This window comes from Chiloscyllium plagiosum, unplaced genomic scaffold (genome assembly GCF_037043375.1).
Source record: "Chiloscyllium plagiosum isolate Xiang-an unplaced genomic scaffold, Cpla_swu_hap1 HiC_scaffold_2, whole genome shotgun sequence".
In the NCBI taxonomy this organism is placed as follows: Eukaryota; Metazoa; Chordata; class Chondrichthyes; order Orectolobiformes; family Hemiscylliidae; genus Chiloscyllium; species Chiloscyllium plagiosum.
Genome location: NW_028270140.1, coordinates 116,264,763 through 116,284,552, shown reverse-complemented (window position 1 = coordinate 116,284,552; position 19,790 = coordinate 116,264,763). Strand labels below are relative to the sequence as shown.

Here is a 19,790-nt window from a genome sequence, read left to right as displayed (position 1 = left end):
TTGGTCAGGAATGCTTCTACCCACTGGGTGAATTGGTCTATGATGAACAGGCAGTACGTTTCCCCACGGGAAGGTGGTAGTGGTACTGTAAAATCTATCTGAAGGTGGTCCCAGGGTCCCCGTGGTCTGGGCTGGTGTCCCATCTTTACTTTTATGGGTCTCCCTGGGTTATGTTGTGTACAAACCATGCATCTGCGGCAGTACTTGGCCACTTCTCTTCCCATTCCCTTCCACCACCACTCTCTCTATAGGCTTGCTATCATGGCCTCTCTACTTGTATGGGAGATCCCGTGATGCAGTTTGAGCAATGTGTTCTGTATACGCGCTGGTGCTACCACCTTGTCTGCTCGCCTCCAGACATCATCCTCCCGTTTGAATGCCCCCTGAGTTTCCATTGCACTCAGTCTCCCTGTGGGGTGTTCTCCTGTAGCTGCTGAATTTGGATAGCACCTTTTGCTAATTCAATAGTGGCTATTGAAGTCTCGTAATAGTTTCTTGCTCTCGGGCTTTCTGAGCTGCTTGGTCTGCTGCCTGGTGTCCTTTGAAGTTTAGCCAATTTGGCCTCTCCTTTGCTGGCTCCTTTTGAAGGACTTTTATTTTTATTACTGCAGCCTCTGTTGGCTGTTCACTGGCACGAAATAGTGCCTGAATTCTTAACTGGTGTCTGATAGGGGTTCCCCCTGCAGTGGTGAACCCTCTTCTACCCCATGCCACCATGTAGTCGTAGACTACACCGAAGGCATATTGACTGTCGGTATATACGTTCACGGTTTTTCCTTTTGCTAGTTCCAGTGCTTTGGTGAGTGCTACCAGTGCTGCTACCTGTGCGGACTGACTTCCATCAATCCTTCTGGACTGTTTCTAATTTATCATTTACCACAGCCCATGCTGTTCGGGGCGACCATACTACGTATTTTCATGACTCAACCACGAAGAGGGTCTCCTCCGCTGTGTCTAGGGGAATATCTTTTACTCGTCCATTATCCTCATCCCCATCTATATCCCCAGAGTTGTGCAGTTCCCCTGCATCCAGAATTCCGTCAGCTGGGTTTTCTCTCGTAGCCCTAACTATTACCATGGACCGACTTGGAGGTAAAAGAACTGCCTCCCACTTTGCCCTTCACATATTGGAGACGGCCCTCAGTTTTCCTGTGTTTAGCATCTCTATTAGGGTGTGTTTAGTGTGGAGGATGACATTCCCAGTTATTACTATGGGCTTGCTAACGCTAACGGACCAAGCAGCGCTGTCGAAGGCTGCTATGCACCTGGGCAACCTGATGACTACTGGCCCTTCTGTAGTTGAGTAGTACCCTATGGGTCTTCTCCTGCTACTGTGGTTTTGGGTGACCACTGCGGAGTAAAACCCTCCCTCATTATTATGTAAAAATCATTGTTGGGATCTGGCAGCCTTAGCTGATATGAGTCAAGTTTTAAGCTGACTGTATGCCTCCTCCTGTTCTGGGTCCCAGGTTACAGTTTCCAAGGCAGGCTTGCCTCCTTTCGTTAATCTCTGGATCGGTTCAGCCAATTTTGCCAACTTGGGTATAAAGCTCCGACTGTAGTTGAATAGCCCCATGACCTTCCTGACTCCCCTGACAATGACAGGTCGTGGCATCTATTGGATTGCCTTCTTGCGGTCATTGGACATTTCTTTGAGACCCTGGATATAAGGTGTCCCAAGTATAAGACTTGCGTTTTGCCAATCTGTGCCTTTTGAGGCCAACCTTTAACCCTGCGGTTGCCAATTCAGGCAAGACTAGAAATAAAACGTCCTGGTGTCCTGGCCCGGACTTTGAGGCAATTAGGCTATCACCTACATATTGGAGGGCAGTGCTACCCTCTGGTAAATCTACTCTCTTCAGAATGTTTCTCATCACTCTGTGAAAAATGCTGGGTTGTTGTGGAACCCTTGTGGCAGGCAAGTCCACGTGTACTGTCGTCATTTCCTTACTGTAAAAGCAAATTTATTCTGGGACTCAGGGTGTAATGGGTGAGACCAGAAACTATAAGCTATGTCTAAAACAGTAAAAATCTTGTGCTCAGGGGCAAAGCCACTAAAGATGGTGGAGGGTCTGCTACAATGGGGTGCAATTTGGGGGTGACCTTACTTAATCCTGTATAATCAATAGTGAACTGTAGCTCCCATCAGGCTTTAGTATTGGCCACGTTAGGAAATTAGTTGCTTTGTGCTGGCATTTTGGTGGCCCCAGGCAGTGTCTGTATTGTGGTGCAGATTGTGGTCCGTGGCCATCTTATGTGTCAAATGGCCAACTGATGGCTCAGCAGCCATCTTGTGAGTCTGTGTGCCCTCGTGTCAACCTGCCCGAGTCATCTCACACTTCAACACGCACACCACTGCTGGGTCTGGATCTCTCTCACCCAACACTTCCTGGTCCTGATCTGGTCCACACCCCCCCATCCCCACCTGGCCCTGAAATCAGCATATGCGCAATTTTAAAAAGTGCATAGTGCACATGTATTGTGTCACCAGTAGTACTGTGATAAAATCAAACTGCTGCAGTGCTGGAAATCTGAAATAAAAACAGGAAATGCTGGAGATACCTACCACGTTTGGCAACATCTGTGGAGAGAAAAAGTTAATGTTTTGAGTCCAATATCACTCTTCTTTAGAACTGAAGGCATGTGCTCCAGAAGTAACCAGACAACAAGCCAAGTATAACATCAACATTTGCCCAGTACTGTGGAAAACTGCCCACGTATATTGTGTATAAGCAGGACAAAGCCAATCCAAAACTATCATCCTCTCGATCATCAGAAAACCGATGGAAGAGTTCATCAACAATACCATCCAGCTGCAGGTATTCAGGACGAATCATCTGTCCCTAACCTCATTATCGCCTTGGACAAAAAAGCTGAACTCCAAGGATAACGCAAAAGTGACTGCCGTTGACAATAAGGTAGCATCTGACCAAGTATCATCAAGAAGTCGGAGAAAAACAAGTCAGTGGGAATCCGCAAAAACTCTCCATTTGTTGGAATCTACCTAGCAGAAAGAAAGGTGGCTATGATATTTGGAGTTCAATTATCTTAGTCAAAGGACATAGTTGCATGAATTCCTCAGGACAGTGAGCTGGGGTCAGTCATCTTCAGCTGCCACATGAATGACCTTCCCTCCATTATCACATCAGAAATGGGGATGTTTGTTGTTAATCTCGCAATGCTCAGTGTCATTTTCAACTCCAAGAGAGAATCCAACCATCTTCTGTTAATATTCAGTGGCATTTTCATCAATGAGTCCCTACTGACAACACCCTGAGGGTTACCACTGACCAAAAACTGAACTGCACAGACAAATAAACAATATGGCTACAACAGCAAGTCAGAGGCGAGGAGTTCTCAGTCATGTATGACCACCTTCCTCCCTAAAGCCTGTCCACCATCTACACAAGGCAAGAATGTGATGGAATAATCTAATCTTGCCGGGATATGCGCAGCTCCAAAAACACAATAAGGTCAACATCATTTAGGACAAAGCAACCCACTTGATTAGCACCCCATCCACTGTCTCCAAGATTTACTCTCTTCATCCCACCTGAGCACAGTGGCAACAGTGTATGCTATCTACAAGACGAACTGCAGCAATTCACCAATTCTTCTCCAAAAGCATCTTCTAACCCACAAACTCTACTACTCAGAAGAGCGAGGGTAACAGATTTATAGGAACACCACCTCATCATCTTCACTTGGAATTATATAACTGTTTCTTCATGATTGCTGGATTAAAATTCTACAACTTGCTTTCTAACAGCAGTGGCTATGCACCTATACACCAAGAACAGTTCAAGAAGGTGGCTCACCACAGGGTTTTTTTCAGGACAATTAGGGATGAGTAATCCATGGCTGAGCCAGTGACACCCACATTCTATGAAATGATTCTATGAAAGGATGAAGTTATGTTATCTCACAATCATAGTAGATTTAATGGTCAAAATGTCCAACCACTAGAAACCCAACAGGATATTGAACTATTAAGTATTCTAGAAAATGGTTTTGCTGCCACAGAGCTATCTTAACTGAGTGGCCAATGAATGGAGCATGTATTGCTCGAAAACAAGTTCCAAAGCTTGAAGACTTGACCAAAGCTGCCAGCAAGGTTCGGTTCAGGAAAATAATTTCACACTTAACACTGGCTGGTTTTTCTCGTAGAAGTGGTCAGAGTTATAATATCCTTGGAAAAGACATGAAAATTAGCAAAGGATTCATAACAATGTTGGTTAAAAAAAACATCATTAAGAAGAAGATATGTTAGCATAGCGAGAAGGCAGAATAAGGCTCTCTGGGTAGAACTGAACAAAAACACACAAAATATTTTGGTGGGAGTTGTCTACAGATCTCTTGATTGTAATGAATAATAGCAGCATGTTTGTGCAAAGCCAGAGTGAAAGAATAGAGACTTTAATTTCACTTTGACTGGGAGAAGCAGAAAACGGAGTCCCATAGGCAGGAGATTTTGAAAGACAAATTTCAGGAGTATTTTGTTGATCCAAATAAGGACAAGAAAAAATAAGTTTAATTGTGAGTAATGTGACAGAATTAATCAAACAACTAAATACAAAGGAACACCGAGCTAAGTGACTGTAATTTCATATTATTTCATTTTATCTTTAAGAGGAAAAAGAATGAGTCACAAATTGAGGTTTTAAATTCAGGTAAGGTTGGCAAGATATTGACCACAGTGAACTGGTCAAACTGTTAATAGATAAAATTGCAGATGAATAAGAGGCTAGGTTCAAAGAAGTATTTTCTACAAATTAAGACTATAAATTCCTCAGTAAAACGGTTTCATACATCTTTGATTTTGACTTTTGGCTGAAAAATTCAGAAGTTTCACTATAACGCTGATTAAGAACACTACTATCGAACTTTTGTTCTCAATTCTCGTGAAGCGTCTTCAAAGCACTTCCATATAGCTCAACATTACTTCGTATAAAAATGGCTTATTTTTATATCAGTATTTCCATCAGAATACAACAGTTAGGAGTAAAATACATAACTCATATTTAAAGATCTTTGGAAAAACCAGGAAAACTTTCCTCAACTTTGTAGCAAATATGAAATTGGTTACCCTTTAATAACTAAAGTGATCTGCAGATCAGTTTCACACTTATTCTCTGCAGTACAAACATGCATTTATGTGATGCTCTTAACATGGAAAGTGTTTCGTGAAGAAGAATGAGACTCTAAGCAGCACTGAAAGTATTAGAGAAGACGACCAAAACCATGGTGTTGAAATTAGGTTCAAGATGACTTTCCAGGACAGAAAAAGTAGGAGTAAACTAAAGGGATTGCAAAAGGAGTTTCAGAGAAGAGAAAAGAGACCACTGCAAATTCCAGCTTGTGGCACAGTGGTGTCATCCCTCCCTTGAAGCCAGATGGACCAGGTTTGTGTCACATCTGCTCCAGGTGTGTCACAACACATCCGGACATATTGATTAAATATATCTACCACTGCACCACAAAAGCTGCCTCGTAATGTTCCTACTTCTGCACCAGGAGGTCATGGTCACATCCTACCTGCTTAGAAATATAGATAATAGGAGCAGGTGTAGGCCATTTGGGATTTCAAAGCTATTCCACCATTCAATAATGATCATGGCTGATCATCCAACTCAGTTGAGAGAGTGGTGCTGGAAAAGCACAGCAGGTCAGGCAGCATCCGAGGAGCAGGAAAATCGGGCAAAAGCCCTTCATCAGGAACTTTTGCCCGAAATGTCAATTTTCCTGCTCCTCGGATGCTGGCTGACCAGCTGTGCTTTTCCAGCACCACAATCTCGACTCTGATCTCCAGCATCTGCAGTCCTCGCCATACAACTCAGTACCTGTCCTCACTTTCTCCCCATATTCTTTGATCCCTTTGTACATTCACAGTGTCACAGAGATGTACAGCACGGAAACTGACCTTTCAGTCGAACTTGTCCATGCCGACCAGATATTCCAACCTAATCTAGTCCCATATGCCAGCACTTGGTCCAAATCCCTCTAAACACTTCCTATTCATATCTCCATCCAGATGCCTTTTAAATGTTGCAGTTGTACCAGCTTCCACAACTTCGCTGGCAGCTCACTCTATACACACACCACCCTCTATGTGAAAAAGCTGCCCCTGAGGTCCCTTTTATATCTTTCCCCTCTCACCCTAAACGTATGCCCTCTAGTTCTGAACTCCCCTATCCCAAGGGAAAGACTTTGTCTATTTATCCTATCCATGCCCCTCATGATTTTATAAACTTCAATGAGGTCACCGCTCAGCCTCCGAAACTCTAGGGAAAACAGCACCAGCCTATTCAGCCTCTCCCTATAGCTCAAATCCTCCAACCCTGGTAACATCCTTGTAAATCTTTTCTGAACCCTTTCAAGTTTCACAACATTCTTCCAAAAGGAATGAGACCAGAATTGCATGCAATATTCCAAAAGTGGCTAAACCAATTAGCTGTACAGCCACAACATGACCTCCAAACTCCTATACTCAATGCTCTGTCCAATAAAGGAAAGCATACAAAACGCCTTCTTCACTATCGTATCTACCTGCGACTCCACTTTCAAGGAGCTATGAACCTGCACTCCAAGGTCTCTTTGTTCACCAACACTCCCTAGGACTTTAACATTAAGTGTAAAAGTCCTGCTAAGATTTGATATCCCAAAATGCAGCACCTCACATTTATCTGAATTAAACTTCATCTGCCAATCCTCAGCCCATTGGCCCATCTGATCAATATCCTGTTGTAAGCTGAGGTAATCTTCTTCACTGTCCACTGTGCCTCCAATTTTAGTGTCATCTGCAAATGTACTAACTCCTATGTTCATATCCAAATCATTTACATAAAATGACAAAACGTAGTGGACCCAGCACTGATCCTTGTGGCACTCCACTGGTCACAGGCCTCCAGTCTGAAAAGCAACCCACCATCACCCTCTGTCTTCTACCTTCGCGCCAGTTCTGTATCCAATGGCTCGTTCTCTCTATATTCCATAAGATCAAACCTTGCTAAACACCTCCCATGGGGAACCTTGTCGAACGCCTTACTGAAGTTCATATAAATCACCTCCACTGCTCTGCCCTTATCAATCCTCTTTATTACTTCTTCAAAAAAACTCAATCAAGTTTGCGAGACATGATTTCCCATGCACAAAGCCATGTTGATTATCCCTAATCAACACCACACTCTCAACTCTAATCTCCAGCATCTACAATCCTCACTTTCGTCTAGTCGATTTTATCCCTAATCAGTCCTTGCCTTTCCAAATACATGCAAATCCCGTCCCTCCAGATTCCCTCCAACATCTTGCCCACTACCGACATCAGGTTCACCGGTCTGTCGTTCCCTGGCTTGTCCTTACCACCTTTCATAAATAATGGTATAATTAGCCAACCTCCAGTCTTCTGGCACCTCATCTGTGACTATTGATGATACAAATATCTCAGCAATAGGCCCGGCAATCACATCCCTAGCTTCCCAGAGTTCTAGGGTACACCTGATCAAGTCCTGGGGATTTATCCACTTTGATGTATTTCAAGACACCCAGCAGTTCATCCTCTGTAATATACACATTTTTTCAAGATGTCACCATCTATTTCCCTACATTCTATATTTTCCATGTTCTTCTCCACAGTAAACACTGATGTAAAATACTCGCTTAGTAGCTCCCCCATCTCCTGCGGTTCCACATGAGTCTGCCACACAAAGTCTGCTTTACTGATCTTTGAGGGGCCCTGTTCTCTCCCAAGTTGTCCTTAATGTATTTGTAAGAATCCTTTGGATTCTCCTTAGCTTTGGCAAATAGAGTTATCTCATGTCCCCTTTTTGCCCTCCTGATTTCCCTCTTAAGTATACTCCTACTGCCTTGATACTCTTCTATGAAGTCACTCGATATCTCCTACCTTACATATGCTTCCTTTTTTTTCTTAATCAAACATTCAATTTCTTTAGTCATCCAGCATTCCCTACAACTACCAACCTTTCCTTTCACCCGAACAGGAATATACTGTCTCTGGACTCTAGTTGACTCATTTCTGAAGGCTTCCCATTTTCCAGCCGTTCCTTTACCTGCGAACATTTACACCCAATCAGCTTTTGAAAGTTCTTGCCTAATACCATCAAAATTAGCCTTCCTCCAGTTTAGAACTTCAACTTTTAGATATGGTCTATCCTTTTCCATCACAATTTTAAATCTAATAGATTTATGGTTGCTGGCACCAAAGTGCTTCCCCACTGAAACCTCAGTCACCTGTCCTAACTTATTTCCAAAGAGTAGGTCAAGTTTTGCACTTTCTCTAGGTATATCCACATACTGAATCAGAACATTTTCTTGTACACATTTAACAAATTCCTCTCCATCTAAACCCTTAACATGATGGCAGTCCCAAGAACTTTATCCCTAAGAACTTTCTATTTCTTGAAAACATTCAATGCTTTAGCCTCAACCGCTTTCTATTCTTCAGATGTCTGTTACAATGTGCTGACCAGGTCAATTAAAGTAACTAGAACTGTGTGAGAAGCTCAGAGATGGTTGGATAGATTAGAGCATGGGTTAAGACAGAAGGCTGAGGGGGGTTGCAGTGATACAGGAGAAGGTCAAAAGGTTTGCAAAAACAGCTTTCAAATTTTATAAACTGGGAGAAATTGAAATAACTGAGATTAGAGAGATGGCAGTTATATTTTGTGCGAAATAGAGGATGGGCTGCTGAGTTTTGAAATTCATACAAGTTGGAATGCAGAAGAATAGCAATGGATAAGCAGGGAATCAAAAATGTCAGGTGTGGAAACAACAAAAGCTTAATAACAGCAGGAGTGAAGTCTCAATGGAAGCAGGCTATTTTGCTAGAAATAAGCAACTGTGAGAATAAGCAGGTTATAGGGCTTGAGCTGAGTTCAGAACCAAACTCTTTTTATTCATTTGTGCGATGTGGGTGTCGCTGGCTGGCCACCATTTATTGCCCCTCCCTAGGTGTCCTTGAGAGGGTGGCGAGCTGCTTGTTGAACTGCTGCAGTGCACATGCTGTGGGTTGACCCATAATGCCATTAAGGAGGGTATTCCAGGATTACTTGAAGGTGGTGGGGTTCCCATATATCTGCTGCCCTTGTCCTTCTAGATGGAAGTGATCGTAGGTTTGGATGGTGCTGTCTGATAATCTTTCGTGAATTTCTGCAGTGTATTTTATAGATAGTCCACACTATTGCTACTAAACGTCAATGGTGGAGGGAGTGTATGTAGTGTCCTGAATGGTATTAAGCTCATTGAGTTGTTGAAGCTGCACTCATCAAGGCAAGTGGAGAATATTCCATCACACTGCTGACCTGTGCCTTGCAGATGGTGGAAGCTTTGGAGAGTCAGGACGTGAGTTACTCGCCACAATATTCCAAGTGCCTGACTGCTCTTGTAGCCACTGTGTTTATATGATGAGTCCAGTTAAGTTTCTGGTCAATAATAACCCCCAGGATGTGGATAGTGAGGGATTCAGAGAAGGAGATCTCACTTATCTGTAAGAATAATAGAGGATTTTAACTTTCCAAACCTTAAGCTGGGACTGCCATAGCGTTAAGGGTTTAGATGAGTAGGAATTTGTTAAGTTTGTACAAGAAAATTTTCTGATTCAGTATGTGGATGTACCTACTCGAGAAGGTGCAAAACCTGACCTACTCTTGGGAAATAAGGCAGGGCAGGTGACTGAGGTGTCAGTGGGGGAGCACTTTGGGGCCAGCGACCATAATTCTATTTGTTTTAAAATAGTGATGGAAAAGGAAAGACCAGATCTAAAAGTTGAAGTTCTAAATTGGAGAAAGGCCAATTTTGACGGTATTAGGCAAGAACTTTCAAAAGCTGATTGGGGGCAGGTGTTCGCAGGTAAAGGGACGGCTGGAAAATGGAAAGCCTCCAGAAATGAGATAACAAGAATCCAGAGACAGTATATTCCTGTTTGGGTGTAAGGAAAGGCTGGTAGGTATAGGGGATGCTGGATGACTAAAGAAATTGAGGGTTTGGTTAAGAAAAAGAAGGAAGCCTTTGTCAGGTATAGACAGGATAGATCGAATCCTTAGAACAGTATAAAAGTAGGAGTATACTTAAGAAGGAAATCAGGAGGGCAAAAAGGGGACATGAGATAGCTTTGGCACATTGGATTCTCCTTAATTCTAAGGGTTTTTACAAATATATTAAGGACAAAAGGGAGAGAATAGGGCCCCTCAAAGATCAGCCTTTGTGTGGAGCCGCAAAAAATGGGGGAGATACTAAACGAGTATTTTGCATCAGTATTTGCTGTGAAAAAGGATATGGAAGATATAGAAAGTAGCTAAATAGATGGTGACATCTTGCAAAATATCCATACTACAGAGGAGGACGTGCTGGATATCTTGAAACGCATAAAGGTGGATAAATCCCCAGGACCTGATCAGGTGTACCCTAGAACTCTGTGGGAAGCTAGGAAAGTGATTGCTGGGCCTCTTACTGAGATATTTGTATCATCAATAACCACAGGTGAGGTGTCAGAGTACTGGAGGTTGGCTAACGTGGTGCCACTGTTTAAGAAAGGTGGTAAGGACAAGCCAGGGAGCTCTAAGCCAGTGAGCCTGACGTCGGTGATGGGCAAGTTGTTGGAGGGAATCCTGAGGGATAGGATGTACATGTATTTGGAAAGGCAAGGACTGATTACGGATAGTGAACATGGCTTTGTGTGTGGAAAATCATGTCTCACAAACTTGATTGAGTTTTTTGAAGTAGTAACAAAGAGGATTGATGAGGGCAGAGCAGTAGACGTAATCTATATGGACTTCTGTAAGGCATTTGACAAGGTTCCCCATGGGAGACTGGTTAGCAAGGTTAGATCTCATGGAATACAGGGAGAACTAGCCATTTGGATACAGAACTGGCTCAAAGGTAGAAGACAGAGGTTGGTGGTGGAGGGTTGTTTTACAGACTGGAGGCCTGTGACCGGTGGAGTGCCACAAGGATCGGTGCTGGGTCCTCTACTTTTAGTCATTTACATAAATGATTTGGATGTGAGCATAAGAGGTACAGTTAGTAAGTCTGCAGATGACACCAAAATTGGAGGTGTAGTGGACAGCGAAGAAGGTTATCTCAGATTACAACAGGATCTTGATCAGATGGGCTAATGGGCTGAGAAGTGGCAGATGGAGTTTAATTCAGATAAATGCGAGGTGCTGCATTTTGGGAAAGCAAATCTTAGCAGGACTTATACACTTAATGGTAAGGTCCTCGGGAGTATTGCTGAACAAAGAGACCTTGGAGTGCAGGTTCAGAGCTCCTTGAAAGTGGAGTCACAGGAAGATAGGATAGTGAAGAAAACGTTTGTATGCTTTCCTTTATTGGTCAGAGTATTGAGTACAGGAGTTGGGAGGTCATGTTGCGGCTACAGGACATTGGTTAGGCCACTGTTGGAATATTGCGTGAAATTCTGGTCTCCTTCCTATCGGAAAGATGTTGCGAAACTTGAAAGGGTTCAGAAAAGATTTACAAGGATGTTGCCAGGATTGGAGGATTTGAGCTATAGGGAGAGGCTGAATAGGCTGGGGCTATTTTCCCTGGAGTGTCAGAGGTTGAGGGGTGACCTTATAGAGATTTTAGGTAAATAGACAAAGACTTTTCCCTGTGGTGGGGGAGTCCAGAACTAGAGGGCATAGGTTTAACGTTAAAGGGGAAAGATATAAAAGAGACCTAAGGGGCAACTTTTTCACACAGAGGGTGGTACGTGTATGGAATGAGCTGCCACAGGAAGTGGTGGAGGCTGGTACAATTGCAACATTTAAAAGGCATTTGAATGGGTATATGAATAGGAAGGGTTGAGGGATATGGGCTGTATGCTGCCAGATGGGACTAGATTGGGTTGGGAATATCTGGTCGGCATGGACGGGTTGGACAGAAGGATCTGTTTCCATGCTGTACATCTATGGATTCTCAAAATATCTTTCAAGTAGATGGAAGAATCTAGGTTGAGTGACTTCTTTCAGCACATCAACTGAACTTCAAACAATATCAAAAAGCCACAATTCCTAATAGTCATAAACTCAGACTAGATGGGTCTTGAGGTGCAGTGGTAGTGCCCTACCTCTGGACCAGGGAACCTGGGCTCACTTCCTACCTATGCCAGAGGTATCATCTCTGAAGAAGCTGATTTACAAAGAAAGTCAGGCATGTAACTTGAGTACTTACAGCACAGAACAAGGCCCTTCAGCCCATCACATCCATGCCAGTCATCAAACAGTGATATATTCAAATCCTACTTTCTAATACTTCGCCCATAGACTTTAATGCAATGGTGCTTCAAGTGTTCACCTAAATAGTTCTTACATGTCTCGGGGGTTCCTACTTCTATCACCTTTAGCAGTAAGCTCCGGACACCCACAATCTACTGGGTGAAAAGTTTTCTTCCAAACCTGTCTAAACCTCCTACTCCTTACCTTAAAACAGTTAACAACTCCTAAGTAAGGAAAAAAAGGAATTCCCTTAGGACTTTGTACACCTCAACTAAATTTCCCCTCAGCTTCTCTGCTCTAAGGAAAGTCTTTGAGTAATAAAGGTAAGTAACTATATGTCTTAGCTACTTTACCACAGGTTGATAAAATGATCTAGTAAAACCAGCCTAAATAGTTAGTTTGAGACGTGACTTCAAGCAAGTATCTTTTTAAAAAAAAAGCATCCGAAGTGTCTGTTTAATGAGCTTTATTAAAAAGTCCATTCCTCCTCAATCTTCCAAATGAACCAGTTTTCAAAATCCTTTATTGACAGCAGAAGCAGCCTCATAATAACAGAAATCATACCAAGAAGAACATGAATTACACATCACAAGTGGACATGTTGTATCTCGCTACTTTCCCAAAAGTCATGCTTTTGCATTGAATGTGTATGACTCCTCATTTCAAACACAATGTGCAACATTCACATTAGTATTCAACCACAAGTATTTCCCCACCACCCTCTCGAGACGTTTTACTGATAAGAAGTAGAGGCTATGTTGTGAAGTTAAGTGAGAGAAACAAATGAAGTATGAAAATGGCTTCAAGCTACAAATCAAACCATTTTTTAATTTGTCAGAAATGTGATACACGTATACACATTTAATTGGGCCAATCAAACCCACACTTCTGTAAAGATTTCAGAGCAAAAGCTTGTTGGTATAGCTGATCTATGGAACAAAAATGTTTAGTGCTGCAGCAAAAGATCAAGACTGCTCAAAGACTACCAAAGAAACTTGATATTAAATTTTATCAGTGTACAGCAATTCCTCATAAGTCACCTCCAGAAAACATGAGTACCCATTATGGTATGTTGGAATATGGATGCAACACTCATTAACTTCAACACACACAGCAATCAAAGTGTGAAGTGAAAAGATTCAAGAACAATTTTAATGAAAACCACTGGATATGAGAAGACAAGATTCAGATTGGGACTAGCTTCCATGTCTAACAGGATGACGTTTAAGCTTAGGCTCATTTCTACTGTAAGAGATTTTGTGCATATTCACAAACATTGTTTGGATGAATGAAAATGGAGTGAAATTGCAAATCAAAGTGTGTTATCAAAATTCCAGAAGTCTACGTAAAAGATTAAAGTTTATTAGTGTGGGAAAGACTTACAGCCCATATAACCCATGTGATCAAACAGACCCTTTGAAGAAATTACACCCAAATTGCAATTATATGCCGGTGTCTCGCATACATCATTTGACCTTTGAATGTGTGCCATTTACACCGAATGGAACAAGTAGATGGTTAAAGGAGAAATAATGTCTCGTTGAATGTTTTGTACAATTTTGTTATCAAATTGTAGTATGCTGTTAGTGTACACACCACCACCAGATCATTAATGAATTGCAAGGAAGATGATTAACTGTAGATGAAAATTCAGAAACCAAAAGTGTCACATTTGATCCAGAGGAGGACCCTTACAAATGATGCCACAGCTAAAGTGACTCAAATGAAACAAAAACAGAAATTACAGAAAATTCAGCAGGTCTGGCAGTATTGTTAGACAAAAAAAATTTAACTTTCCGGGTCCAGTGATCCTTCTTCAGAACCTACTGTAGCTAGGGAAAGGGTGGCATATATGTTGAGGATGAGAGGGATGTATGGGGAGGAATTAACAATAGATACTGATAAAGCCAAGAGAGAGAACAGCTGGACAAACAAAAGAATGGGTAATGGTCAGTCTGGACAAAATCAAAAGTTGTTCACTGGGACCATTAGTGGCTGACAATGGGTTGTTTCTGGTACTAGCCCATGTGATGATAAGGCTTGTTGTATGGAAATTGGAGTAAGGACATGGGAAAAGGTGCGCAGGCCTTACGGTTATTCAACTCGATACTGACTCCTGTAGCATTTCCAAGAGGAAAATTAGAAGCTGTTTTTCCAACGGGGCCACTTGGTCCAGGAGGAGGACACTATAGTGGGCAGTATGATGGCTAAGTAGTTAGCACTGCTGCCTCACAGCACCTGGTTTGATTCCAGCCTTGTGCAACTATGTGGTGTTTGCACATTTAGCTCATGTCTGCATGGGTTTCCACTGGGTACTATAGTTTCTTCCCACAGTCCAAAGGTGTGCAGGTTAGGTGGACCAACCATACCAAATTGTCCATAGTGTCCAAGGATGTATCTGGTTGGGGTGCTCTTTGATGGGTTAGTGAAGACACAAGTGACTGAGTAGCCTCTTTCCATACTGTAGGGATTCTACGATTCAGCCACCATTGCACAACATGAGCTGTCAAGATCAACTTAAATGCTGCCATACTCAGTGGTAGAAAATCAAGGGATAAACAGCAGGCAGAAAAGTGATAAAAATAAAGATTCAATACTAACATTTAAAACAGAATTGGACAAAGGACAGCAAAGTGCCAGAGATACCAGAAGGAGCTGGACAATTGGACTATTCAGGTCCCTCTGCCAGTCTGCTGGCACAGGCACAATGGGTGAATGGCCATCTAAGATTGTTACCTGTCTTGGTGTTGTGGCAGGAATGATTCAAACTAGCAGCAGCACGAGTAAACATGGTGCCAGATAGCAGCGGCAAGTTCAAGGACTTCAGAAGGGGTCACAGAAACATGAACCAAACTAAAAAGAAATGTCACGAACTTAAATGTTCGCAATGTCGTATTTATGATGACTGGTGCACATACATCCTTCCCTGTGCGATTCAGTACCAGGAGAAGCTGCACTGTACCCACTGCCCCCGTGCTACTCGGTGCTGTCCACAGTGACTTCCCTCCCTCCAATGGACGTTTCCAGGTGAGTCCGGGGCTGCAAGCGCGGCCTACCTGGAAGAGGACCGAGTTGGTGTCGGGCTCCGATCCGACCGTCGCCACTTTGTCTCCGTGGTAACGGCGAGGTCGTGGGGCAAGCCAGGCTCGCGCTCCAAGGAAGCAGAGCCGCAGGTTCCGCGCGTGCAGCAGCATCCTGCGGTCAGAGGCCCAACGGCTCCAGAGCGAGCGGCGGCGCGAGTGAGTCTGCAAACCCCGGGCCCGCCTGCACTGGGACACAGCCTTTGGGACTCCACCTCAAACACTCCTGCTCGCAGCGAATTGACTTGCAGTTTGTTCCACAGAGCCCACCCACATATACCGGGACCTACAAAGTTTAAAAAAATCACACAACACCAGGTTATGGTCCAACAGGTTTAATTGGAAGCACTGGCTTTTGAGTGCTGCTCCTTCATCAGGTGGTTGTCCAGAGCAGCGCTCCGAAAGCGAGTGCTTCCAAATAAACCCTGTTGGACCATAACCTGGTGTTGTGTAATTTTTAACTTTGTACACCCCAGTCCAACACCGGAACCTCTCATCCTTCCAGACTAGTCAAATAAAGAAACATAAACTGCGGGGCGATACTTGGTTAGCGTTTCGATTACAGCAACTCTATTCAGAACAGGGTGTCCGTTCATCAGACAGTAACAGCTTCTGGAGAGAGAGAGAGACATAGAAAAAGGTTTCGTGAAAAAGTTAGGAGTTCTTTGTGCACAAATAGGGAAATTACACAGACTTCTGGAATGATCTCCTATGAATTTGGAGATTAGATTTATTTAATTTCTAGCACCTCAACTAACTTACCATACATCAAAGAAGTTTCAGAAATGACAGCCAGACTACTAAGACCCCTCGGAACCCTAGTAGCACACAAACCCACCAACACTCTCAAACAAAAACTAACAAACTTAAAAGACCCAGTACAACCCATGGACAAAACCAACGTCATCTACAAAATTCCATGCAAGGACTGCCACAAACACTACGTAGGACAAACAGGAAGAAAGTTAGCCACCAGGATACACCAACACCAGCTAGCTACAAAAAGACACGACCCTCCCTCCCTCCCTCGTAGCCCTACACACGGATGAAAAAAAACCACCATTTCGACTGGGACAACACATCTATCCTGGCACAGGCTAAGCAAAGGCATGCCAGAGAATTCCTAGAGGCCTGGCACTCCAACCACAACACCATGAACAAGCACATAGATCTAGATGCCATCTATCAACCCCTCAGAAAACGAACAGGAAATGACATCAGCACAAACCCCAGGAACCCCATCCAGGAGAAAGATATAAATAGAAAGCAGGAGACAACAGCTTCGCTTCACTTGGAAGTTGCCACTGATGATGTTACCTAGCCAGGTAACGAAACGTCTGGATATCAAACCTACAGCTCAGCAAGCAAACCTACACCCTAACTTTAAGGGATTTGCAGAAATAATTTCTTCATAGTTTTTATATGACAGAGAGCAGTTCTGCCAAATGTATTTGCGTGGGCTCTCCAAATTATCGCACCTTTATATAACTTTACTGTTTTTCTTTTGTAAATCCATAATAGTGAGTAGAGTGGGTTTTTTTAATTATGTTTTTATTGAGATCTGTCTCTTGATTAAACTTTAAAAACAACAAAAAATATGTACTGGAGTAGTGTTTTTAGAACAGTAAGACTGTGCTATTTTCTGGGTCTGTGGATTGTTAGGGTGCAAAGATAGCCTTTAGTGGAGTGACATATTGTTCTTCTTGGAAGTAGGAGATGAGGGAGAGTTTTCATGTTACTGAGATGATGTCAACAGTATGTTTGGTTGCAAATCCCACCAGATTCATGAATCGGTTGGAGTGGCAGTTAGAGACATTGAGGAATTTACAGGAGCTTGAGGGTATAATGGATAGCAGTTACAGGCAGGGAGATAAACTGAAGATACAGTCAGGTAGATGGGTAACCACCAGGAAAGGTAGGAGAGGGAGAATATTCTCAAAGGGGAGAGGGACTAGTACACATTGGAACTAATGGCATAGGAAGAGAAAAGCACAAGATTTGAGCAATGTAGGAAGTTAGGCAGAAATTTTAAAAGTAGGTCCTTGAGGGTAGTAATATCTAGATTATCCCCTGTGCCATAGGCTAATGAAGGTAGGAATAGGTGGATAGAGCAGATGAATGTATGGCTGAGGAGCTGGTGCGGAAGAGAAGGATTCACATTTTTGGATCATTGAATGTCTTCTGGGGTAAACATAACCTGTACGAGGAGGACAGTTTTCACTAGAGAAAAGAAGGTTTAGGGGTGACTTGATTGAGGTGTACAAGATGATTAGGGGGTTAGATAGGGTCGACAGTATGAACCTTTTCCCGCGTATTGAGTCGGGTATTACAAGGGGGCATAGCTTTAAATTAAGGGGGGGTAGATATAGGACTGATGTTAGGGGTAGGTTCTTCACTCAGCGAGTCGTTAGTTCATGGAATGCCCTGCCAGTAACAGTGGTGGACTCTCCCTCTTTATGGGCATTTAAGAGGGCATTGGATAGGTATATGGAGGATAGTGGGTTAGTGTAGTTTAGGTGGGCTTGGATCGGCGCAACATCGAGGGCCCAAGGGCCTGTACTGCGCTGTATTCTTCTATGTTCTATGTTCTATGTTCTATGACAGATTGCACCTGAATTGGAAAGGTACCAACTAACATTCCAGTGGGGAGATTTGCAAGAGCTACTTGGGAGGATTTAAACTAGCGGGGGTTGGTCCCCAGCAAGATAATAAGGAAAGAGATTGGTCTAAGACTGGTACAGTTGGGAAAAGGAGTAAGTCAAACACACAGGGCAGACAGGAACAAAATAAAGAACAAGGTAGGACTGATAAATTAAAATGCATTTATTTCAATGCAAGAGACCTAACAGGTTAGGCAGATTAACTCAGGGCATGGTTAGGAACATGGAACTGGGATATTGTAGCAATTATGGAGACATGGCTCAGGGCTAGACAGGACTGGCAACTTGAATGTGTGGCTGAGGAGCTGGTGTATGGGAAAATAATTCACATTTTTGGATCATTAGAATCTCTTTTGGGGTAGGAGTGACCTGTACAAGAAGGACGGATTGCACCTAAATTGGAAGGGGACTATAATACTGACAAGGAGATTTGCTAGAGCTGCTCGGGAGGATTTAAACTAGTAAGCTTGGGGGGGGGTGGGACCCAAGGACATAGTGAGGAAAGAGATCAATCTGAGACTGGTACAGTTGAGAATACAAGCAAGTCAAACAGTCAGGGCAGGCAGGGTCAAAGCACAGAACTAGGTAGGACTGATAAATTAAACAGCATTTATTTCAATGCAAGAGGCCTAACAGGGGAGGCAGATGAACTCAGGGTATGGTTAGGAACATGGCTCAGGGATGGACAGGATTGGCAACTTAATGTTCCAGGATACAAATGCTACAGGAAGGACAGAAAGGGAGGCAAGAGAGGAGGGGGTGGGGGGTGGGGGGGCGTTTTTGAAAAGGGATAGCATTACAACTGTACTGAGGGAGGATATTCCCAGAAATTCATCCAGAGAAGTTATTTGGATGGAACTGAGAAATAGGAAAGGGCTGATTACCTTATTGGGATTGTATTATAGATCCCCTAATAATCAGAGGGAAATTGAGAAACAAATTTGGAAGGAGATCTCACTTATCTGTAAGAATAATAGAGGATTTTAACTTTCCAAACCTTAGACTGGGACTGTCATAGCGTTAAGGATTTAGATGAGTAGGAATTTGTTAAGTTTGTACAAGAAAATTTTCTAATTCAGTATGTGGATGTACCTACTAGAGAAGGTGCAAAACCTGACCTACTCTTGGGAAATAAGGCAGGGCAGGTGACTAGGTGTCAGTGGGGGAGCACTTTGGGTCCAGCGACCATAATTCCATTAGTTTTAAAATAGTGATAGAAAGGATAGACCAGATCGAAAAATTGAAGTTCTAAATTGGAGAAAGGCCAATTTTGATGGCATTAGGCAAGAATTTTCAAAAGCTGATTGGGAGCAGATGTTCGCAGGTAAAGGACGGCTGAAAAATGGGAAGCCTTCAGAAATGAGATAACGAGAATCCAGAGAAAATATATTCCTGTTAGGATGAAAGGAAAGGGTGGTATGTATAGGGAATGCTGGATGACTAAAGAAAATGAGGGTTTCATTAAGAAAGAGAAGGAAGTGTATATCAGGTATAGATAGGAGAGATCGAGTGACTCCTTAGAAGGCAATAGGAGTATACTTGAGAGAGAAATCAGGAGGGCAAAAAGGGGACATGGCAAATAGGGTTAAGGAGAATCCAAAAGGTTTTTACAAATACATTAAGGACAAAAGGGTAACTAGGGAGAGAATAGGGCCCCTCAAAGATCAGCAAGGTAGCCTTTGTGTGCAGCTGCAGGAGATGGGGGAGATATTAAATGAGTATTTTGCACAGTATTTTCTGTGGAAAAGGACATGGAAGATATAGAATGTAAGGAAATAGATAGTGACATCTTGCAAAACGTCCATATTACAGAGGAGGAA

The 19,790-nt window shown here is 42.9% G+C and overlaps 1 protein-coding gene across 1 annotated transcript in view; it reads right to left on the bottom strand.

Moving 5' to 3' along the window:
- mccc2 (methylcrotonyl-CoA carboxylase subunit 2) overlaps positions 1-15,564 on the bottom strand; it is a 135,743-nt gene extending 120,179 nt beyond the window's left edge. The window contains exon 1 of the mRNA XM_043707857.2: positions 15,287-15,564. Within this exon, the coding sequence (XP_043563792.2) occupies positions 15,287-15,424 (138 nt within the window). The 5' untranslated portion in view covers positions 15,425-15,564. The remainder of the gene's footprint in view (positions 1-15,286) is intronic.
- Positions 15,565-19,790: the final 4,226 nt, after the last annotated feature.